The 17,742-nt window shown below is 43.8% G+C and overlaps 1 protein-coding gene across 3 annotated transcripts in view; it reads right to left on the bottom strand.

The window, feature by feature from the left end:
• acap3a (ArfGAP with coiled-coil, ankyrin repeat and PH domains 3a) overlaps window positions 1-17,742 on the bottom strand; it is a 53,703-nt gene that overhangs the window by 1,234 nt on the left and 34,727 nt on the right. For 2 of the 3 annotated variants that reach the window (XM_069527122.1, XM_069527124.1), the window contains exons 7-24: window positions 17,335-17,379; window positions 17,148-17,243; window positions 16,693-16,767; window positions 14,649-14,660; window positions 9,977-10,089; window positions 9,711-9,762; window positions 9,292-9,392; window positions 8,924-9,035; window positions 8,563-8,771; window positions 6,918-6,987; window positions 6,612-6,706; window positions 6,303-6,520; window positions 6,137-6,226; window positions 5,813-5,914; window positions 5,491-5,717; window positions 5,097-5,206; window positions 4,778-4,888; window positions 4,629-4,690 (exon numbers count right to left, since the gene is read on the bottom strand). In XM_069527122.1, coding sequence (XP_069383223.1) covers window positions 4,629-4,690; window positions 4,778-4,888; window positions 5,097-5,206; window positions 5,491-5,717; window positions 5,813-5,914; window positions 6,137-6,226; window positions 6,303-6,520; window positions 6,612-6,706; window positions 6,918-6,987; window positions 8,563-8,771; window positions 8,924-9,035; window positions 9,292-9,392; window positions 9,711-9,762; window positions 9,977-10,089; window positions 14,649-14,660; window positions 16,693-16,767; window positions 17,148-17,243; window positions 17,335-17,379 — 1,900 coding nt within the window. The remainder of the gene's footprint in view (window positions 1-4,628; window positions 4,691-4,777; window positions 4,889-5,096; window positions 5,207-5,490; window positions 5,718-5,812; window positions 5,915-6,136; window positions 6,227-6,302; window positions 6,521-6,611; window positions 6,707-6,917; window positions 6,988-8,562; window positions 8,772-8,923; window positions 9,036-9,291; window positions 9,393-9,710; window positions 9,763-9,976; window positions 10,090-14,648; window positions 14,661-16,692; window positions 16,768-17,147; window positions 17,244-17,334; window positions 17,380-17,742) is intronic. The other variant, XM_069527123.1, reaches the window with a different exon arrangement.

Here is a 17,742-nt window from a genome sequence, read left to right as displayed (position 1 = left end):
TCACACACAGCAGCTCTGACTCTTTAGTTTCAGCTCCAGAAGTGTTTTTTTAATGTTATTTCTGGTCGTTACAGAGAGAAAAGTCTCTCCCTCAAAACTTTGAATCGTCATCTTTCATATGAAAGTGGAGAAAACAAGCAGCAGTGAGGGGAACACAGGAGCTCTGGGTAAGAAACGCCTGATGAATGGAGGAGCAGAATCAGAGCGAGGCACCATGAAGCTTCACTCTTTCAACTTTCCAGATACTGAGCCTTTACTTTTCCTGTGGCCATGGCAACGGCTGAATCTGCAGGCATAACAAAAGCGGTTCGACTCTTTTGTCCCGTGAGAGCTCCCAGACTCGGCTAATTAAAAAGGGGAATGAACATTCCTGGCTTTCCCTCCGTGTGTTTGCGTGTGTGTGTGCGTGTTATAAAAACATGGAGAGATCAGAGAGTTCAAACCTTAAAGTGTGTTGCGTTCTTCCCAACCTGTTGTTTTAACCTCCTCTGTATTTGACATTTATGAGGAACAAGCGATGAAACAATTAGTCGATCGATTGATTAATCACCGTAAACTGGAAATCTTTTGGTTTTGAAGTGTTGATTGGACAAAACAAGACATTTCACTGTTCTGAAATGGTTTTAACATTTACTACATGGTTTATAACACTATAATGTAGCTGTGAGCAGATTTTAGGGCACCTTCAGTGTTTAATTATATAAATAAACATTTATTTTATTCTATATATATATCTACAACCACATTCATCTAGGTGGAAATTTTAAGTTAAATTACTGTCATGACAATTTCATCAGTTGATGAAGCCCCAGAATAAATGCAGTAAATCAGACCTTGAGTTAAAAACATAATATTCCTATAGGGAAAGAATAAATCTTGAGTTTTAAATGGTTTTAAAGCTACTTATGAATTATTTTTTACTTTTAAATATAGCCTACAGTTAAAACTTGCTTTATGATGTTTAATCATATGTAATTAAATACGATTAAAGCTGTTATACCAAGGTGTTATCAATCCTGCAGTATTACAAGACATATAATAAATACATGTTTACGACTACATTCAAGTTTTTTATAAACCAATTATTACTATAACTATATGTTATAATTTTTTAGTCAGAAACTCTCCCATGCATACTCACACAAGCTGCACAAGTATTAGAAACACTTAGCAACACAGGAAGTTATAAGTTTGTTAATTCTGTTAGATCCAAGACAAAGACAACTGAGGGAGAAACGAGGCAAAGAAGAGAAGGGAGGAGTTAATGTTTAGTCACATCGTCCATTTATTATCAGAATCATTTCAGACGACACTGGGACGAGTTATTCAACAAAAAAACAAACATAGGTAGCAGGTAGTGTTAATATGCACACACACTGTTTATTTAGAGACGCACGTCCTCTTACAATAGTCAAAGAAGTCGTACAGGTAACAGTCAGAGACAGAGAAAGTACAACAGAGTTAAAAATTGCAAGTAAGAAGCAGGCAGTTAAAGTGTTAATAGTTTTTAGTTTATATACACAACAGTCAACTTGTTGAAGTACGATACGCTGCAGACACATGGTGCTGTAACAGTTATCATTCAGTGGCTTGATGGAGAAGTTTCGGTCGGTGCTGACATCATTCATTTAGTAAAATGTTTTTGTAAAATACTGCACGAAATATAAGAAAATATTGGATGATTAAGAGAGATTGTGTGTTTCAAAGTGCGTTGGATCTTTCGCCGACAAGCAACAAGGGGAGGGAGAAAATGAGTGAGCTTTCCGTTGCTGCCATGTCCGTTAAAAACATCCGCAAATACACGTCAAGGACTGTATATCAATTATTGGCGAGGAAGAAGGAGTCCGAAAAGGGGATGTTATGCCATATTACACAATAAACAACATAGTACAGAGTAAATAGCAAAAATCTTGGCGAACTTACTCGAGCAAACGTGTGCCCGGCTAGCTTGCATGTTAGCCGTTAGCTCTCAAGCCATAATGTTACAACGTTATGTCTGTTATGTCAATTCTGAGACATTCTTTTGGCCCATGATAATAAAAACGTAATGAATGTACTCAACACAAAGTGTGTCGACTGGAAATTCAATTTTAATATCATAATTTATAAGTTTATAAGTCTCAAATAAAAACCAGGCGTCAGACCTGACATCATATCGGAGCATAACATGGGCCATTGAATTTACTTTCAGGCAACGGACAAACCAACACGTTCACTGTCGTCAAGCGTTTTGCACAAACATGAATCCAGCCAATGTGAGGTGTTTGTCTTGAATGTCACTTCATGCACTGTTGTCATGAATTAGTAGAATATATATATATAAATATATATATATATAAATACATATATATATATATTTATAATACTGATATTAACATTATTGGACAATACTAAATATCAATTATTCACATACACTGGTACAGAAGTAAACAAAAGCAACAGGGCTTCAGAGGACCTGAGCAACAGCCACTCATGCACTAAAAACAAAGAACCAATCTAATATAGGCCAAATCATGATACATTAGATTACCATAAGCAAACGTTTGAAATTACAAATACTGTATATACAGTAGTACACATTATCAAAAATGTCCATCTTCCACTGCAGGTTGTACTGCAGTTTGTACTCCATGTGGTAATATACACTGAAACTTTGGAGTAATGTCTCTCTCTCTCATCATGAGAATATAATACTGTGTGTGAGTGCTCAGCAAAGTAAAATCTAACAAAATAGATCCAGCTTAAAAAAATACCCTCTGCATTGTTGTCCAACATAATACAAAAAATACAGATTACTGACATAAGCATTGCACTATTGCTCTGGGAATTCTGTCATAAATTAAAAGGGAAAAAAAAGAGAAGCAGTAAAAAATAAAACGAAGGTACAACGACAGCAAAAAGAGGATTGAAATCACTGGGAAGAGAAAGTGCATAATCTCGCTTTTAATTCAAAATAAAAGCTTCACTTGATCAATCTCTCGATCAAAACAGAGAAATGACTCGAGGATCATTTACTCTCAGTCACAGTTATCGCAGCTTCACAGTTTCCCCTTCACGGCTTAACAACGACAAATAAAGAGCTCCACCGCCACTGAACACACGTGCGTGAACAACAGGTCCTAAGACAATTAAAGAAAGTACGGCCAGGTCAGATTTAGTTGATCACAGGCCTGTTGGCTGCACCGCCCTGTGATCATCGATTTGGCTTTTATCACGTAGTCGTCTGTGCTACAGATACTGAGCTGCAAAGTTAGAGGCCTGACAACAGAAGTTTTCCAATTTTTCATTTATCAAGAATTTTAAAAAATGATTCTAGATTATGTGATGATCCTATAAGTTTATGCTGAAGTCTCTGTTTTGTTTCTAAAAATGTCAGTTCCCTCATTTGGTTTGGTGGCTTTAAAAACTACAATACCCACGAGCTTCGGCTGCGATTGCCATGGAGAAGATGCCAACAAGAGGAGCGAAGGTAAGAAAAGATGTCTTCCAGGTTTCTTCATGTTTAATTGACCCATAAGTACATATCGTAACACTTTATATTAGGGAACACACAAAGTGAAGAGAACATATCCAAGCACTTGATTGTAATTCATGTACAACAACTTCCTTACTATCAATAAGCAGTAATTAGGAGGTTATTAAGTGAAATCTGTTAATTAATGGAGTAGTTGCAGAATAAGGCATTAACAAGTGTTTTATAATGACTAATAAAGAGCCAATATAACTCTAATATCCAGGCTAATAAGCAACAAGTTAATGGTTGATATGTCTTCCCTAATATAAAGTGTTACCATAGATATATATTTAACCTGTTCACTTTATGCTCTTGACGAAATGCACCATGGGAGGCGTAGTTAACTTTTACCCCAAAGTTTTTACGAACGCAGACTTTGACCTTTTCATCAAACAACCAGATCATTTTCTCGCAGTATTTAGTCTCTACTTTCGGTGATCCGAGCCACAGAGGAGTCACATTACTTTGTCTGTGAGAAAAATGAGTTCCAGAACCAAAATCCCTCCTCCTACTTTGCACGACGATAAAAAAAATAACAAAACTAAACCTAGAACTTTGGTTCAGAGCACCCTGTTCCCTCTAAAACCCTCAAATAAAGAGTTGGTCCCGAAAACACTGCTGATGACTTCATTGGATACTAGAGTGCTGCTGGATATTCTTAAAAAAAGTGTCTGACTCTTTCCTGGCAGTGAACGGACTGACTGGACCTCCCAACAACAATGATTCTATTGTGGCTGAGTCAGTCGCTCAAATCTGACATCATTTGAAAGTAAACGCTGGGTTCTGGTGTGATCCTGAGAAGGGGAGCTGACTGCTGGTGGACGAGACAGTGCTGGGGAGAGGAACTCTAGAAAGATTCTGGATATGTCTGATGTTGAGATGTTAGACGTTAATGTGGTGGTGAAACATTCCTCTCAGAGACGACATGCAGAGTGTGAAATACAGGATCTCTCTCTCTCTCTCAGTCAGTCGAATGTCTCCCTGCACCCTCTGCACCCTCTGCACTGTGATTTCACCCGTGGTGGACTCTAGCACTCGGCTATAGTGAGACAGATAAACTCCTGAATGCATTTCTTATACTGCTGCTCAGTGGGGCTGCTGATTGGGTATTGACCTGGCTGTCCGAAGGGTCCCTCCGACTCCCGCATCTCCTCGTTCATCCTGGCCAGACGCAGCCTGAGGGACCGAAGAGGAGCAGATGGTTAGAATCTCATCGAAGCAGGAGAAAAGTGAAACGACTTAAAGGAAATTTAATTCACTCACAGCGTGACTATGTCTGCGTTGGCCTGCTGCACTGCTATACTCAGAGGGTCCTGGCCGTCCTCGTCCCCGTCGTTCTGCGTCGCCCCTCTTTTGAGGAACAAACACACCTGCCTGGAAATACAAAGAAAAAATGAAATCAATCACACATCATCAATCAGACCTTCATCGTCCAGGATCTTGCTTCCAAACAAACCAACAAACGGACGTAATAAAATAAAGTCACACACAGAAAATAAAAGACAACACTCCTAAAATCTTTGTGATGCACGTGATACCACGCAGCCTGAAGTAAACAGTAGTGTTCTAACTCTGGACTCACCCCGTGTGTCCCAGATACGTGGCGTGATGCAGCGGGCACCTCCCCCTCGCGTCTCTTTGGTTGACGTCGGCAGCGTTCTGGAGCAGGAACTCGCAGGCGATCAATGAGCCCTGGAGTAAAGTAAGAGCAGCTCAGCACGGCGACACAAACACTGGTATTGATCTTTGGACTAAAAGGGTGTTTGAAGTGGATAATTACACATTCACTGCTGCTGACAGGAAGTTTTTTTCTCAGTCGGGCAATTTCTGTTCATTTTTGGTGTCTTTAGGGAGGAATTGATCTTTGAATAATCAATAATCAAATTATATTTTAGCTAAATTCAATTTCTGGATTCATACTATACATTTACTGGTCTACTATGTCCCTTTAAGTACCAGTATCCGGCGCCACTCACCCCAATCACTGCCTGTATGAGGGGCGTCTTCCCTTCATCCTCATCGTTGACCGAATTGACGTCGGCCCCGTGAGCCAGCGCTTCGGCCATGACGGGCAGGTTGCGGGCCTTCGAGGCTTTGTACAGCAGCGCTCCGGGGTGAAGGTCCCGTACGTCCTCCGGGTCGGACGTCTCTGGCTCAGCCTCCAGCTCCGGTTCTCCGCTCGAGTCCTCGGACACCTCACACTCTGAGGAAAATAAAAAATGCATGTCTTTGCTTGGCTCTGTACAGTTAAACTACCGGAGTGAGCATCTGTTTCAAAGTTCTCTCTGCTGGACTCACCCTCCTCTGTGACGCTGTCCACCACGGAGCCAAACACCAGGATGTCTGTGCTGCCGTCTGTGCTGCCTCCCAACCCACTGTCACTGCTCAGGCCTGCCGGACCAGGAGACGCCACAACATGGACACATTAGTTACCGCTGTCTCTTTCAGGCTGACTGGTTTTGTTTTAAGCCACACACACACACACACACACACACTTCTGACTGCAGAGTCAGGTGTTGTGTCCGCGCCGTCTGGCTCGACTCTGGCTGTTAAACGTGTGAGTTTCATGCAGTGGCCTGTGAAGGTCGACTTTATTGGCAGACTAAATGGCGAGGTGCTTACTTCGAGGTCCGGATCCCGTGTCAAAGTAGGAGAAGAGCGTGTCGAGCTCGTCAGGACAGAACAGGGAGTCTCGTCTGAACTTAGCAGCAGCTGTGGGACAAACGTGAAAGTGATGAGTGAGCGTAACAGCAATACATGAGAAACACGTGCAGCTGAGTTAAAGTACCTGAGGAGAGGGTCGAAGGGGAGGTGCTCCCGGGGTCTTGTCGGTATCTCCGCCGTGTTTTGGGTACGGTGGTGGCGCTGTTGTGTCGCCGACACTTCTTCACGCTCCACCGACGCTCGGGCTTCCGCTCGCCGTTGATGAGAATCTCTGTGCAGCCCAGTTTCTTCAGGAACTTCTTCTCGACGTACTTTGCTTTAATCCAAGCTTCTTTTTCCTGCCTGCGAGGAAGCACAGCGTCGGAGAGCAGCAGATTTAAATAACGAGTTCGATTCTGTTCGGACGGTTGAGGTCTATTTGTTTAATTCCTACCTTGAACTGGACGGGGATGGTTTCTTCAGACCTTGTTCTTGGTACGAGCCTTCATAGATGTGGTTGATGACGCTGTTTCCAAGTTCACACATCAACTACAAGGATGAGACGAGACGTTAATGTTGTCCCCACTGGAACAAACTGATACACTGGACAGAAACATGTATAGATCTCCTCTCTCGACAAGACAGTCAAGTTTCTGAAAATGTCAAAATATTCCTTTAATGGATTAACATCTTCTTAATAACTCGATAATGGGCAATAATAATAAAACTAATAACAGTTTGTTTCTTATGCAAACTGTACCTTTAATAATTCTGGTTCCCACGTGTCCAGTGTGAGGGAGCGGACCTTCGAACAGTGAACCCCGAGACTCCTGCAACAGAAACATGCTTCAAGTTAAAAATATTCTGTTTATGTTCTGCGGTCAGACAAAAAGGCAAAAGTGGAAGAATGTGACTTTGTTGTGACTATGAAGCAGCAGACGACAGCAGACGTTTATTTTCTGCAAAACGAGAAAAGAGGAAATTGTTCAAGAGGTTCATCGCACTATGGTTGTGGATGGATGAGCGAACAGGTCGAGCTCTACAGATCTCTGCAGAATAGAGAGAAACAAAAACTATGAAGGACACAAAACGTTACAAGACATTTCTGCACAAGGAGACACAAAATGACCAGAAACACAAAAAGACTATGGAGGGACACAAAAACAATGCAAACGAGAATGACTTCTAACTAAAAACTGAATGAGCAGAGACACAAAACAACAAAAATGAGATAGAAAATGACGATTTAAAGATTTGTAGTTGTTTTCTGTCTGAGTGTCTTCTTCACATATTTCAGGAGTGGGGGGTCTTTTCACTTGTCTTTGCCCTGGGCCCCATTTTCTCACAACCCGCCCATGACTGTGATGTGGGACAGAGAGACTTGGTTTGAAAAGCTGCGAGAACAGACAGAGTTTTCTCCTGAAAAGTGAAATGAGAGGAGCCGCTGCTAATGTCATGCAAATCACCGAGTTCCACTGATGACGCTGCCTGGTTTCCTGGCAACAGTGGCACAGTCGAATAAAAAAAAAAAACTGATAGTGTTTCTCCCTCACCCCCCCTCCCCCCTTCGTTGAGTGAGGTCTCTGCTCATTGTGACGGGGCCGAGCAGGGGACATGAATATTCAACAGGTGAGCGCACACACAGGGACGAGGCTTGTGATTACATAAGCAGTGATAATTACAAACACACACTCAAACAACTCATGAGGGGATTTTTTCCCTCTGGGAGTTTGAAAAAATAAAGTTTGTGATGCAACAATGTGATGTAATCAGGACGTGAGCGTGGTGCACTGGTGCGGATGATGAGAAACTGTGTCTGTCTGCGGCAGGAAGCTTCATTCAGCAGCGTTACGTCACGTTCAGGGACCTTTTCACAGCGTGTGTGTCTCAGCTCTGCAGCCGTCTTCTCACTTCCCTCCCTCAATGAAAAGTTTAAATCAAAGCCAGACTGATCCAACGAGCAGCTTTAATCTCCTCAGCAGTGTGTGTGTGTGTGTGTGTGCTTGCTGGGACGTGCTCGGGACTTTTAGCGGCACAAGGTAAGACACAGTCATCTGGCACCACTTCCTGTATTCAGAGCCAGTAACCACACGGCACGTGGAAGTGGCGGGGGAGGAAGTATCTAGATGTGTGACCGTCACTGTGCTCTGTGAAGACAGATTGATAATCCCCACCGATGCTGATACCGATATTATCCAGCAGAACATTTCTAAACTTTCTATTTATAAGATTTTCAAACCGCCATGACAAAGAAACTTACATGAGGTTTGATATTTTACAGTTTAAGAAAAAAAACAAATGTAATAGAATCTATAGAACTTATAGAAGTTCCCTTTCTTCAAATGTCGAACACAAGTTTCTTTAAAATCCACATGATAACCCAGATGTTTCTGTGCGGACTCTACCTGTGGATGCCGGAGCACTCGATACACAGCAGGATGCCCAGGTTGATGGAGGCCCAGCGAGGGTCGGCCTGGCCGCAGTCGCAGCACTGCTCGTTCCCTGGCAGACACTGGATCCGCTGCAGGATGGTGTCGCCCCGGGCACTGCGGTCCCGAGGCTCGCTGGCTGAGTCGATGCTGCTGGTGGACGGGGAGGCGGTTCTGTCCAGATGCTAAATATAAACAGATACGACTGTCACACCAATACAGTGTCCCGCAAATGAACTCGCTGTGTGGGATTTCTGCTTTACTTTGGCTCATGGGAAAATACAGTACATGTAAAAATGTATTTGCAGTTAGTCAATGATGGAGAACCGTGATTTACCTCGATGTAGTAAGTGTCTGGGCTTTCTCTGTAGGCTGAAGCGATGCTGGCTTGAACTGCCTGGATCCACGATTGTCTTAACTTTTCAGATTCAGCCTGTAGCATACAGCTCCTGCAAAACAAACCATCACAGATTTATTTACCCCCCCGACCGAGATACATGTTCCAGCCAACCCCTGGTGGCTGGTTGCAGTATAGGGGATAAACCCTGCCTCTGCAAATACATTTCCAAAGACGGTTTTTATAATTTTTGGTCGTTCTTATCACACTGATGTGACGTGTCAAGTTTGGTTTCAATCAATTATTTAATGCTATAAAAAACTGGCTCGGTTGAGCGATGATATCACGGCAGCGTGAGCGTGTCTTACTTTGAGGGGGAAACGACCTCGAAGCAGAACCTCCTCTCGATGTCCTCACAGGGTTTGACAGAGCACAGCCGGAGATCTTCCACCACCACCGTCAGAGAGTCCTGCAAACACAAAACACCAAATTCTCAAATTCTCCTCTTACCGACGGCAACAAACTACTGAACCTGGAGAAGATGGCGTGTTCGATATGATCACACACGGGTGTCAGCAGAGAATAGAAAATGACCTGAAAACCTTACAGGCCTCAAAGTGAGTGCTCTGGCCTCACAGAATCCGTGAGAAAGTGAGTGATGATGGATTTCAGTGCAGAACACCATAACGTTAAAAAACCACCCTCCCCGTTAACGTTGCACTTAACCTCTTACCCCCCCCCCCTTTACCCCGGGGAAAACTGATAGGCGGAAGATGTATGGACTTGCCTTGAGCTTCTTCTGATAGACCAGCTGACTGTTCTGTATGGAGAACCACCGTCTACAGAGAGAGGGGGGATGAATAAAACATGTTTTAGATGGATATTCTTTCCATGGTTGAGGGTCAGCGTGCAAAAGGTGAACCACTGTGGATCGCAGAGTAAACTGGTCATGTGACAGGAACACACTGACAAAGATGTCAGCGAAGGAGGAAATAGAATTATAGCGGGCACAGGAAGCTCTCCTCAGACAAATCAGCTCTAGGCTCCAGTTACCTGTTCCAGGTCTTAAAGGCATTGCTGGCCCTCTTGAACAGGTACCCCTCCATCACCACACCATTAGGAGCATCCACGTTGAACTCCACCTTAGAGTCGTCATAGGAGAAGTCCTGAAAGAAAAAAAAAAAAGGAAGAGATTAACCCCGGCCATCACACAAAGACAGGTCAGCAGACCAGCTGTTCGTTGGCAGGATGATGTTGTGACCTTTAAATCGTCAAACAGGAAACTAAACACGTCTCTTTTTCCGTAATGAAGTGGCCGCGTGTGTTCTGTTCCTGGAAACCAGTGGCGTTCGATGTGCATCGTACTGTACATACAGTCCTTGTGTTGTGAATTGTGCGATTGTGTAGAAACGGTGACGTGCGAGTCCGTGAATGCATGGCAGCGGAGTCGCATGCCATCTTCCTGTGTGGCACACACACACGGGCATTTCATAACTCAACAGATGCGAGTGTGACGCAAATCATTACATAAACAGAGTGATTCATGGGAAATTAGCTCCTGACCTTTTTGTAACTTGCAGCTTACTGATGACACCTTTATACCTTCAATGCTAACAAACAGAGGGGAGTGCACAGGGAGTCAGGGCAGAGTTATTCCTCCTCAACATCAGTACTTTGCTGTGTCATGTAAAGGAAGAGGAATATGGAGCAGGACGTCCTCAGACTGATACAAAACCACATTGTAAAAAAAAACAATGCAACTTGCAGGAGAGGCAGAATATTAACATATCCAGAAATTCATTTCAACTTCTCGTGCATGTGGTCTAAAGAAAAGGCCGAGCTCAGTCTCTGAACCACATCAGGCTGCACGCTTCAACTGCAGAGATGTGTCAGACATTAAAAAAAACGATGCTGCAGAATATATGAAAGCGTCTGCTGCAGCGACCCATATAAAAAAAAAAACAAGCTTCACAGACTCTTGTTTCATAAGAGAGAGAACGCACTCGCAGCAGCTCTGAGCACCAGCAACCACTCACTGCACAGCTGAATAAAAACGCGACTGACTTCTCCGTATATCACAGTTTAAACTTTAGACGACACAGAGTTTATGAGACGTTTTTTTATATATTTATGATATTTATACCAAAAGCCACAGGTTAAAATACGCATGCAGTGAAAAATGAAAAGCAAATCTGACAGTTACCAGCACACAAACAAACACCCGTAGAATAAGACAAGCAACAGAAATCAGAAACAGCTGAGTACTGATGAAAAGAGAGAAGAGAAGTATATGTATGTACTGTATGTATTGTGTAAATGACCAGAATTTTCTTCTTAAATTCAGATTTTAATAAAACTCTGAAAGCCAGGAATCTAAAAAAGTCTTTCTTTGCTAATCTAAAGTCACAGCAAATTAAAAAAAATAGCAGGAAATCTGATTAAGTGATTTAAAATAATGATAAGTACACGAGAACTACAGCAAGAGCAGCATCAAACAGCCAATGAATACAAATCAACCCACCGAGCTGCGGTCCCACCGGCGCAAAATCTTCATTTTCAGACGTTTGGTTTGTTCCAGCAACATCAGAAAGCACAAAAAAGTTCAAAACAAATAAAAACCAGAATATAGAGGCTCCTGAAAACCAGATCTCTCAGAGTAGAAACATGCCGCTCCTCTCTCTGTGACGGCTGCAGCTCTCACAGCACATGTCGCTGCAGCACCGCGAGTAATTCCAACACTGACATGTGCCACTCCAGCTCCGGCCCGCTGCCCTGTGAGCCTCGGGATTACCGCTAATTACCATACAGCTGCCAATCCGTGCACGGCGGGGAGAATAGTACTGTACTGTAGCTGCTCTCGACCCACAGACAGAAAGCTTTGACACTTCAGAGTCTGGGTTGCAGCTCCCTAAACACACCTCCCTTCCCGGGAGGAAGTGGGAGTTCCAATCCCATGTGGACCCGCCGGGGAGGGGGGGGTTCCCATCTGGGAGGCAGCCAACATCACCAAACAAATACGTGACCTCTGGAGCTGAGACTGACAGCAGCTCCGCTCACTCACAAAACAAAAACCCTGCAATGCAACTTTCGGGCAGAACTCACTCGAATGCATCTTACCTTCAGCTGTCTGAAGCCTCGGATTTCTGAACGCAGCACATGACGAGCGCCCGACGAGATGTGCACTGGGGGTGGTGCTCCGCAATCTCTCAAGCTCACAACAAAGGTCGTCTATTTTTAATGATGCAACGTCACAGGGACCGAAACTGAACACGGGTGAATTATTGAACGAGCTGCGAACCAGTGACTTCCAAATGTTACGAGCGAATCAGGAAATTGTGGCGGAACAAGACTCGGGATGATGCAGACAACATGTGCTTCATCCACCTGTACGCAGCCCGCCGGCGATGCCGCAGAACCGAATGTTGAGTCCGGCAGCGATGAGTCAGTCTGTGTGTTTGTCTGTCGTCTCCGAGGTCCGTCTGCGTCTGAACACATCTCGTCTTTGTCCTGTAAGAACCTGCCGGACATCTTCTACTACACTGATCCTCAACACAGCTGCTCGACCTCGCCACCACGTCACCTGAAGGCTGCAACGTCTCCAGCCATGAAATCCACCTTCTCATCTCCGCCAAGGAGGTTTATGTTTTCATCATCTGTTGCAGGATTTGTAAAAAAGAGAAAAAACCTCCTGCTGGACTCTCTCCATGTTCAGCTGGAGAAAAAAAAAAAACTTCACCGAATCCTCTAACGAGCGTGGAATTCAAACAGCCGGCGCTGCAGACACGATAATTACAAGTGACTTGATGTCTCAGTCTCTGGCCTTCGTCTGATGAATTCATGTAATGAAGGCCGTGGGCACATATGTCACATGTTAAAGAATAAACAGAGCTGTCTTCGTCTATATAGGAAGTGAATATTTGAGCAGAGAGGACAAAGAACTTGTGGAGAATCTTTACACATGGCAGATTTAAAACAAATCCGAAAATAATTTGCAGAATAATCATCGGTTAAAACTTGCAGCTCTTCACATTATTTATTTACATGATACGTTTCTTTCTGCATGTTGCCTCTGTATCTCCTGGATATCTACATGCATGTTGTTTTGATTTCTGATGTAGAGCGTTGTTGACGTACATTCAAACCATTCAAACTAAATATAATTATTTCATCGCGACTTGTATCTTCAGTATTAGGCTGTAAAAATAGCTCCAGCGACACACGGGGCAGCATGTAGCGCTGCACTGCTGATATAAACGCAGAAATACAGAGCGGTCGGGCGGAGCTGACTGCCTCCGACAGGACTTCTCCATTAAATCTGTGGTTAAAAATGAATGGCTCTGGCATTTAGACTCTCTCGTTGCTCCGTGCCGCCCACCAGCGATGGCGAGCGTCCACAGGTGGAGCACTTTAACTCGCTCTCTGCTCCCCTGGTCCTCGCTTGTACTGAGCAACGGCTGCTCCTTTGTCCCTGTGTAAGTTTACACAAGGCTTATTGCGCATGCTGCGAGGGAAGAGGAAGAAAAGAGCAGAGGAGAAGAGAATAACACGCGGGACCTCTACTGGTTGATTGGTTGGCCCGACACTAATTTGCCGATTTGATTCTCTCGCAGCTGTAACACAACATTTACGGAATACAACGTTGGGCCACTAGGGGTCACTCGATCAAAACAATAACAAAAGACTTGATGACATCGTGAAGCAGCGTGGGATCATGGGAGCTGTTTTCTTCACCCCCTTGACACGACTCAGGCGCAAATCACGGATGAGGTCACGTGGAAACGTTTTACTCATGTTACGCAGCAAACGGCGACAAATAACAGATCCATCTCCAGTGACCCACAGACGACAGTCGACTGGCTGACTGTGTTTTTCCTTCGTCATATAAGTTACAACAGAGTCACGACTACAGCAGAATCAAAGACGACCGAAATGAAAAGTCACGTTACCTTAAATAGAAGTGGGGATTTCTCAGGGTTTTATTTGGAAACATTTTGGATAATGTTAATACACAAGTCTGGAAAATATATGACATCGATCTAATCATTTTTAAACTGTAAAATGAAAACTTGTGTTTTTCTAGATGTTTAAAAAGCAGAAAAGATGTCCATCTATGTTTATTCTTCTTTATTTAGGTTGTATATATTTTGATTTGCTGTAATGTATCATACATTTTATGGTTAAACTGTAAAATATCAAGCCTTAGGTACGAGGGTTTGATCTTAGGAAGCTGTGCACATTTTTTATATATCAGCATTGGAACGCCATAATATCCAAATGTGTAAAATTTTAATTTGACCGTTTTTTTTGGTGTGAACATTTCTAATATCTAATTTAATCGTTTCAGATTCACGCTGCACATAGAGTTAAACAACAGGAAACAGTCGTCTGACCTAGTTTTACTCAGGAACCGCATCAACGTCTACAACCTGATCTATTTTAGGACACTTCAGTTCAGTCTCTGCAGCGGCTGATGTAACAGACGGTTTCTATACAGGTCATTCTAACTACGTTCAGTGTTTCTAATTGTTCCGCATAAAAGATTCAAGATGCACTTCAGCTCGGCGGAGTCGGACGACAGCTGAGGAAAACTTCAAAGGGGTTTGCTAATGTTCCGCACTAACACTGCGGGCGCTGCCACCCCCCCCCCCCCTGTGCACAACACCAGAGCTGTTTCAAGTGCAAAATGAAAAATACACACGGAGAAAACAAATGGAGGAGAACTCACCTGCATGAGGGTCTGAGGAGACGATGGAGGCGGCAGAGACATGCAGACAGAGGAGGAGAGAACACGGCATTAGAATCTCAAAACAATAGCAGACTGGGTTAAATTAGGATAATACAATAATCTTTCAGGTTGAATGCACCTCTGATGATCTCATGATGATCTCATCGAAACCCAGCGACAAAAAAAAACATCACCCACGTTCTCGAACACCTTGATTTTCATGCACATTTCAAGGAGGCATCTTCGACCTGTGACCTTGTTCATCTACTACTTCTGTCTCCCTCCGCGATGGACGGTGCACGCAGCTAAGCACCCAACAGCTCGGGCTGAAACAGATCAATAACTGGCCCCCACGTGTGACCCAGCCCTGCCCCGTGGCTCAGCACAGACCTCAGCGCCTGGAGGAAGAGCGCTGACCGGAGCCGGCTGACAGATGGCCACTGATCCTGGGGCGCAGAGGAGCCAGACGCTGGCCCTCTGAACATAAAGGTTCCGTTGTGAATTATTAAAGAAGGAGATGGCGAACAGAGAGAGCATCCTACTTTTACGACTTACATACGATGGAAACTACACATCCCATAAACCACTGCCAAGGATCCCTTTTCAAAGACTTCCAGCAACGAAAAACAGCCGCACGATAGAGAGAGAAGTAAGGAAACGTTTCCATGGTTACAGCAATCTGAGATGACGCTATGACACCTGAGGATTGTGGGTAGTGTAGTTCTTCTGCCTGACATTGCAAATAAAACAAGTTTTTCTTAAAAATGATATCGTACGGACTTGTGGCTGTGACAGGAAATAGCTAAATGAACTTCTGGAACCACAATGTTGCTCTAAATATGTGTATAAATGTTAAATCTCAAGGCCGTCAAAAAATATACTAGGTATATCTCTTAAAACCACCCATGTAAAACCTCATGGTGGCGCCAGACGAATAACCGGGGAATCCTCAGAGTCAGCGTGATTCAAATATCACTTCGATCCATGCGATCGTCGTTGAGATGTTTCAGTCTGGACCAGCGTGGTGCGGACGCGACACCAGCACGATGGCAGATCCTCAACAAAACGTGAGCTCAGCACTTTAACGGACGAACGACGCGGTGAGATTTTGCTTATACACCAGAAAATGCACAGGTGCCGCAGACAACAGTGGGATTAAAACACTTAATTCAACCTGATTTAGTGCTTAAATCGATGCCTGGACTTTGTTAGGGAGATTAATCAAACACTTCCCAACTGCCCAGGGTCTAATCCCTCCCCCCACCGGGCCGAGTGGCAGACTGGATCCTAGAGGTGTGATGTGAGCACGTTCACACACTGTTGACTTCACAGTGCGGCTCACTGTCAACCTGCCAGCCCCACAGACAAAAGGAGGATTCTTTCAGGGTGTATGATCATTTCAGCCCATCCCGAAATACCTGAATTCTTACTCACGGAGACGAAAAACGTGGACGAACAAACCCGACAGTGTTTTGACTGTTGAATCCAGGATTTTTTAAGTCAAGAGTGTGTTGACAAGATAAACTTTGCAGTCTCTTAGGAAACAAAACACGGATTTAAACAGTAGAAGAAGTTGTGCTGATGATGATCCAATGAAAAAAACTTTTCTTCCATGTACAGATTCTTTATCTTATATCTCAGGAGCTTCTTATCCCAATGTCATATATAAAATAATCACATTTCAGCAGTAAGTGGAAGGATTGATTAATCAATTACAAATTATTAATTCCAAAAGTTTCACAGACTTCTTCTAAGGTACAGAAACAAAAGCCATTTCACACGTTCCTTGTTTGGTCCCAAACCAAAGTAACAGGTGTGAAAGGTGCATCATGCCACTGAATTTAGTCGGAACCAAAGAGTTGGTCTGGGATCAAACGGAACCGTAGTTTCAAACGGAAACGATGGAACAAAGACACGAAGCTCGGTTTCGGAATGTAAGAAAACCACTACTGCCTTAAATCAAAGGTTGTTCTCAGACCTGCAGATACTCTGCAATGCAGCGTTTACCGTTTATATTTGGTTAATTTTAAATAAAGGAACTCACCCTCTGCTGAATGGTGGCGTGTTTATGCTCCATTTCCCTCTTCTCCATGGCTGAATCAATCACCAGCTGATCCAACTGAGGGGCCGTTCACGCAGAGAAGAAAAAAAACAGGAACCGTTAAAGTTAGACTTCTTCATTCTGCAGCGAAATCATCACGAAACACAACAGCAGGACGGTTTCAAACACAGACTGAGCCTCCGCTGACTCGTTGGCTCATTGATTCATCCTGCGACCAATGAGTGCATGCAGAGAGGAGCGGTATACAGATAACATGGATCCAAAATTCAATCCTTCACATGGTTTCAATCATGATGTGGACAGATTATGTAACTGTCCCTCGTCCATAGTTCGATCAAACTAATTCCAGTTGAGACAATGTGCCCGGGGGGGGGGGGGGGGGGGGGGGGTGATTCAGCCCGGCACGAGCCGAGCAGAGATGAAGACGCTCTCCTCACCTCAGCCGCCAGTTTCTTCATGTAGGGGTCGATCTCATCCAGCAGGTTGTAGCCCTGGTGAAACAGCGAGTACTGGGCGTGCATGAACGACAGCATCTGTGTGGGACAGAGGTTTTCAAAAGTTACCGTCAACACACTGATGACGACTGATGTTGTTTTTTAGAATATGGTACGTGCGATGACTCACTGCATCGAGGATCTCAAATTTCTTCTTCGCCTGGAGGACGTTTATCTACAGGAGGAAAAAAATACATGTTTCTAAATTAACATTTAAGAATCTGATGAACCTGATTAACTTGTTGACATCCAAGATTTAACTTCCTCTAGTGACCCACGCCATGGAAATCATGTTTTCGTCTATGTTCGGATACTGATCTGATATTTATGAGTGTGTGCAATTTGGTTCAGATCCAAATAGAAATCTGGATCGAGTGAATTTAAATGCGGTTGAGGACGTATGAGGTCTCCTCAGTGTTATTGAAGTTGACAGTTTAGTTTGTGCCACATTCACCCTGAAAAAACTTAACACGCTGCCCGACAGGTGACCTTTCTGTATTTCTTTCACACTTCACATCGTGGTCTCCACTTAGGCGTC

Source organism: Paralichthys olivaceus, chromosome 6 (genome assembly GCF_024713975.1).
Source record: "Paralichthys olivaceus isolate ysfri-2021 chromosome 6, ASM2471397v2, whole genome shotgun sequence".
NCBI lineage: Eukaryota > Metazoa > Chordata > Actinopteri > Pleuronectiformes > Paralichthyidae > Paralichthys > Paralichthys olivaceus.
This window is presented reverse-complemented; position numbering and strand designations above follow the sequence as displayed.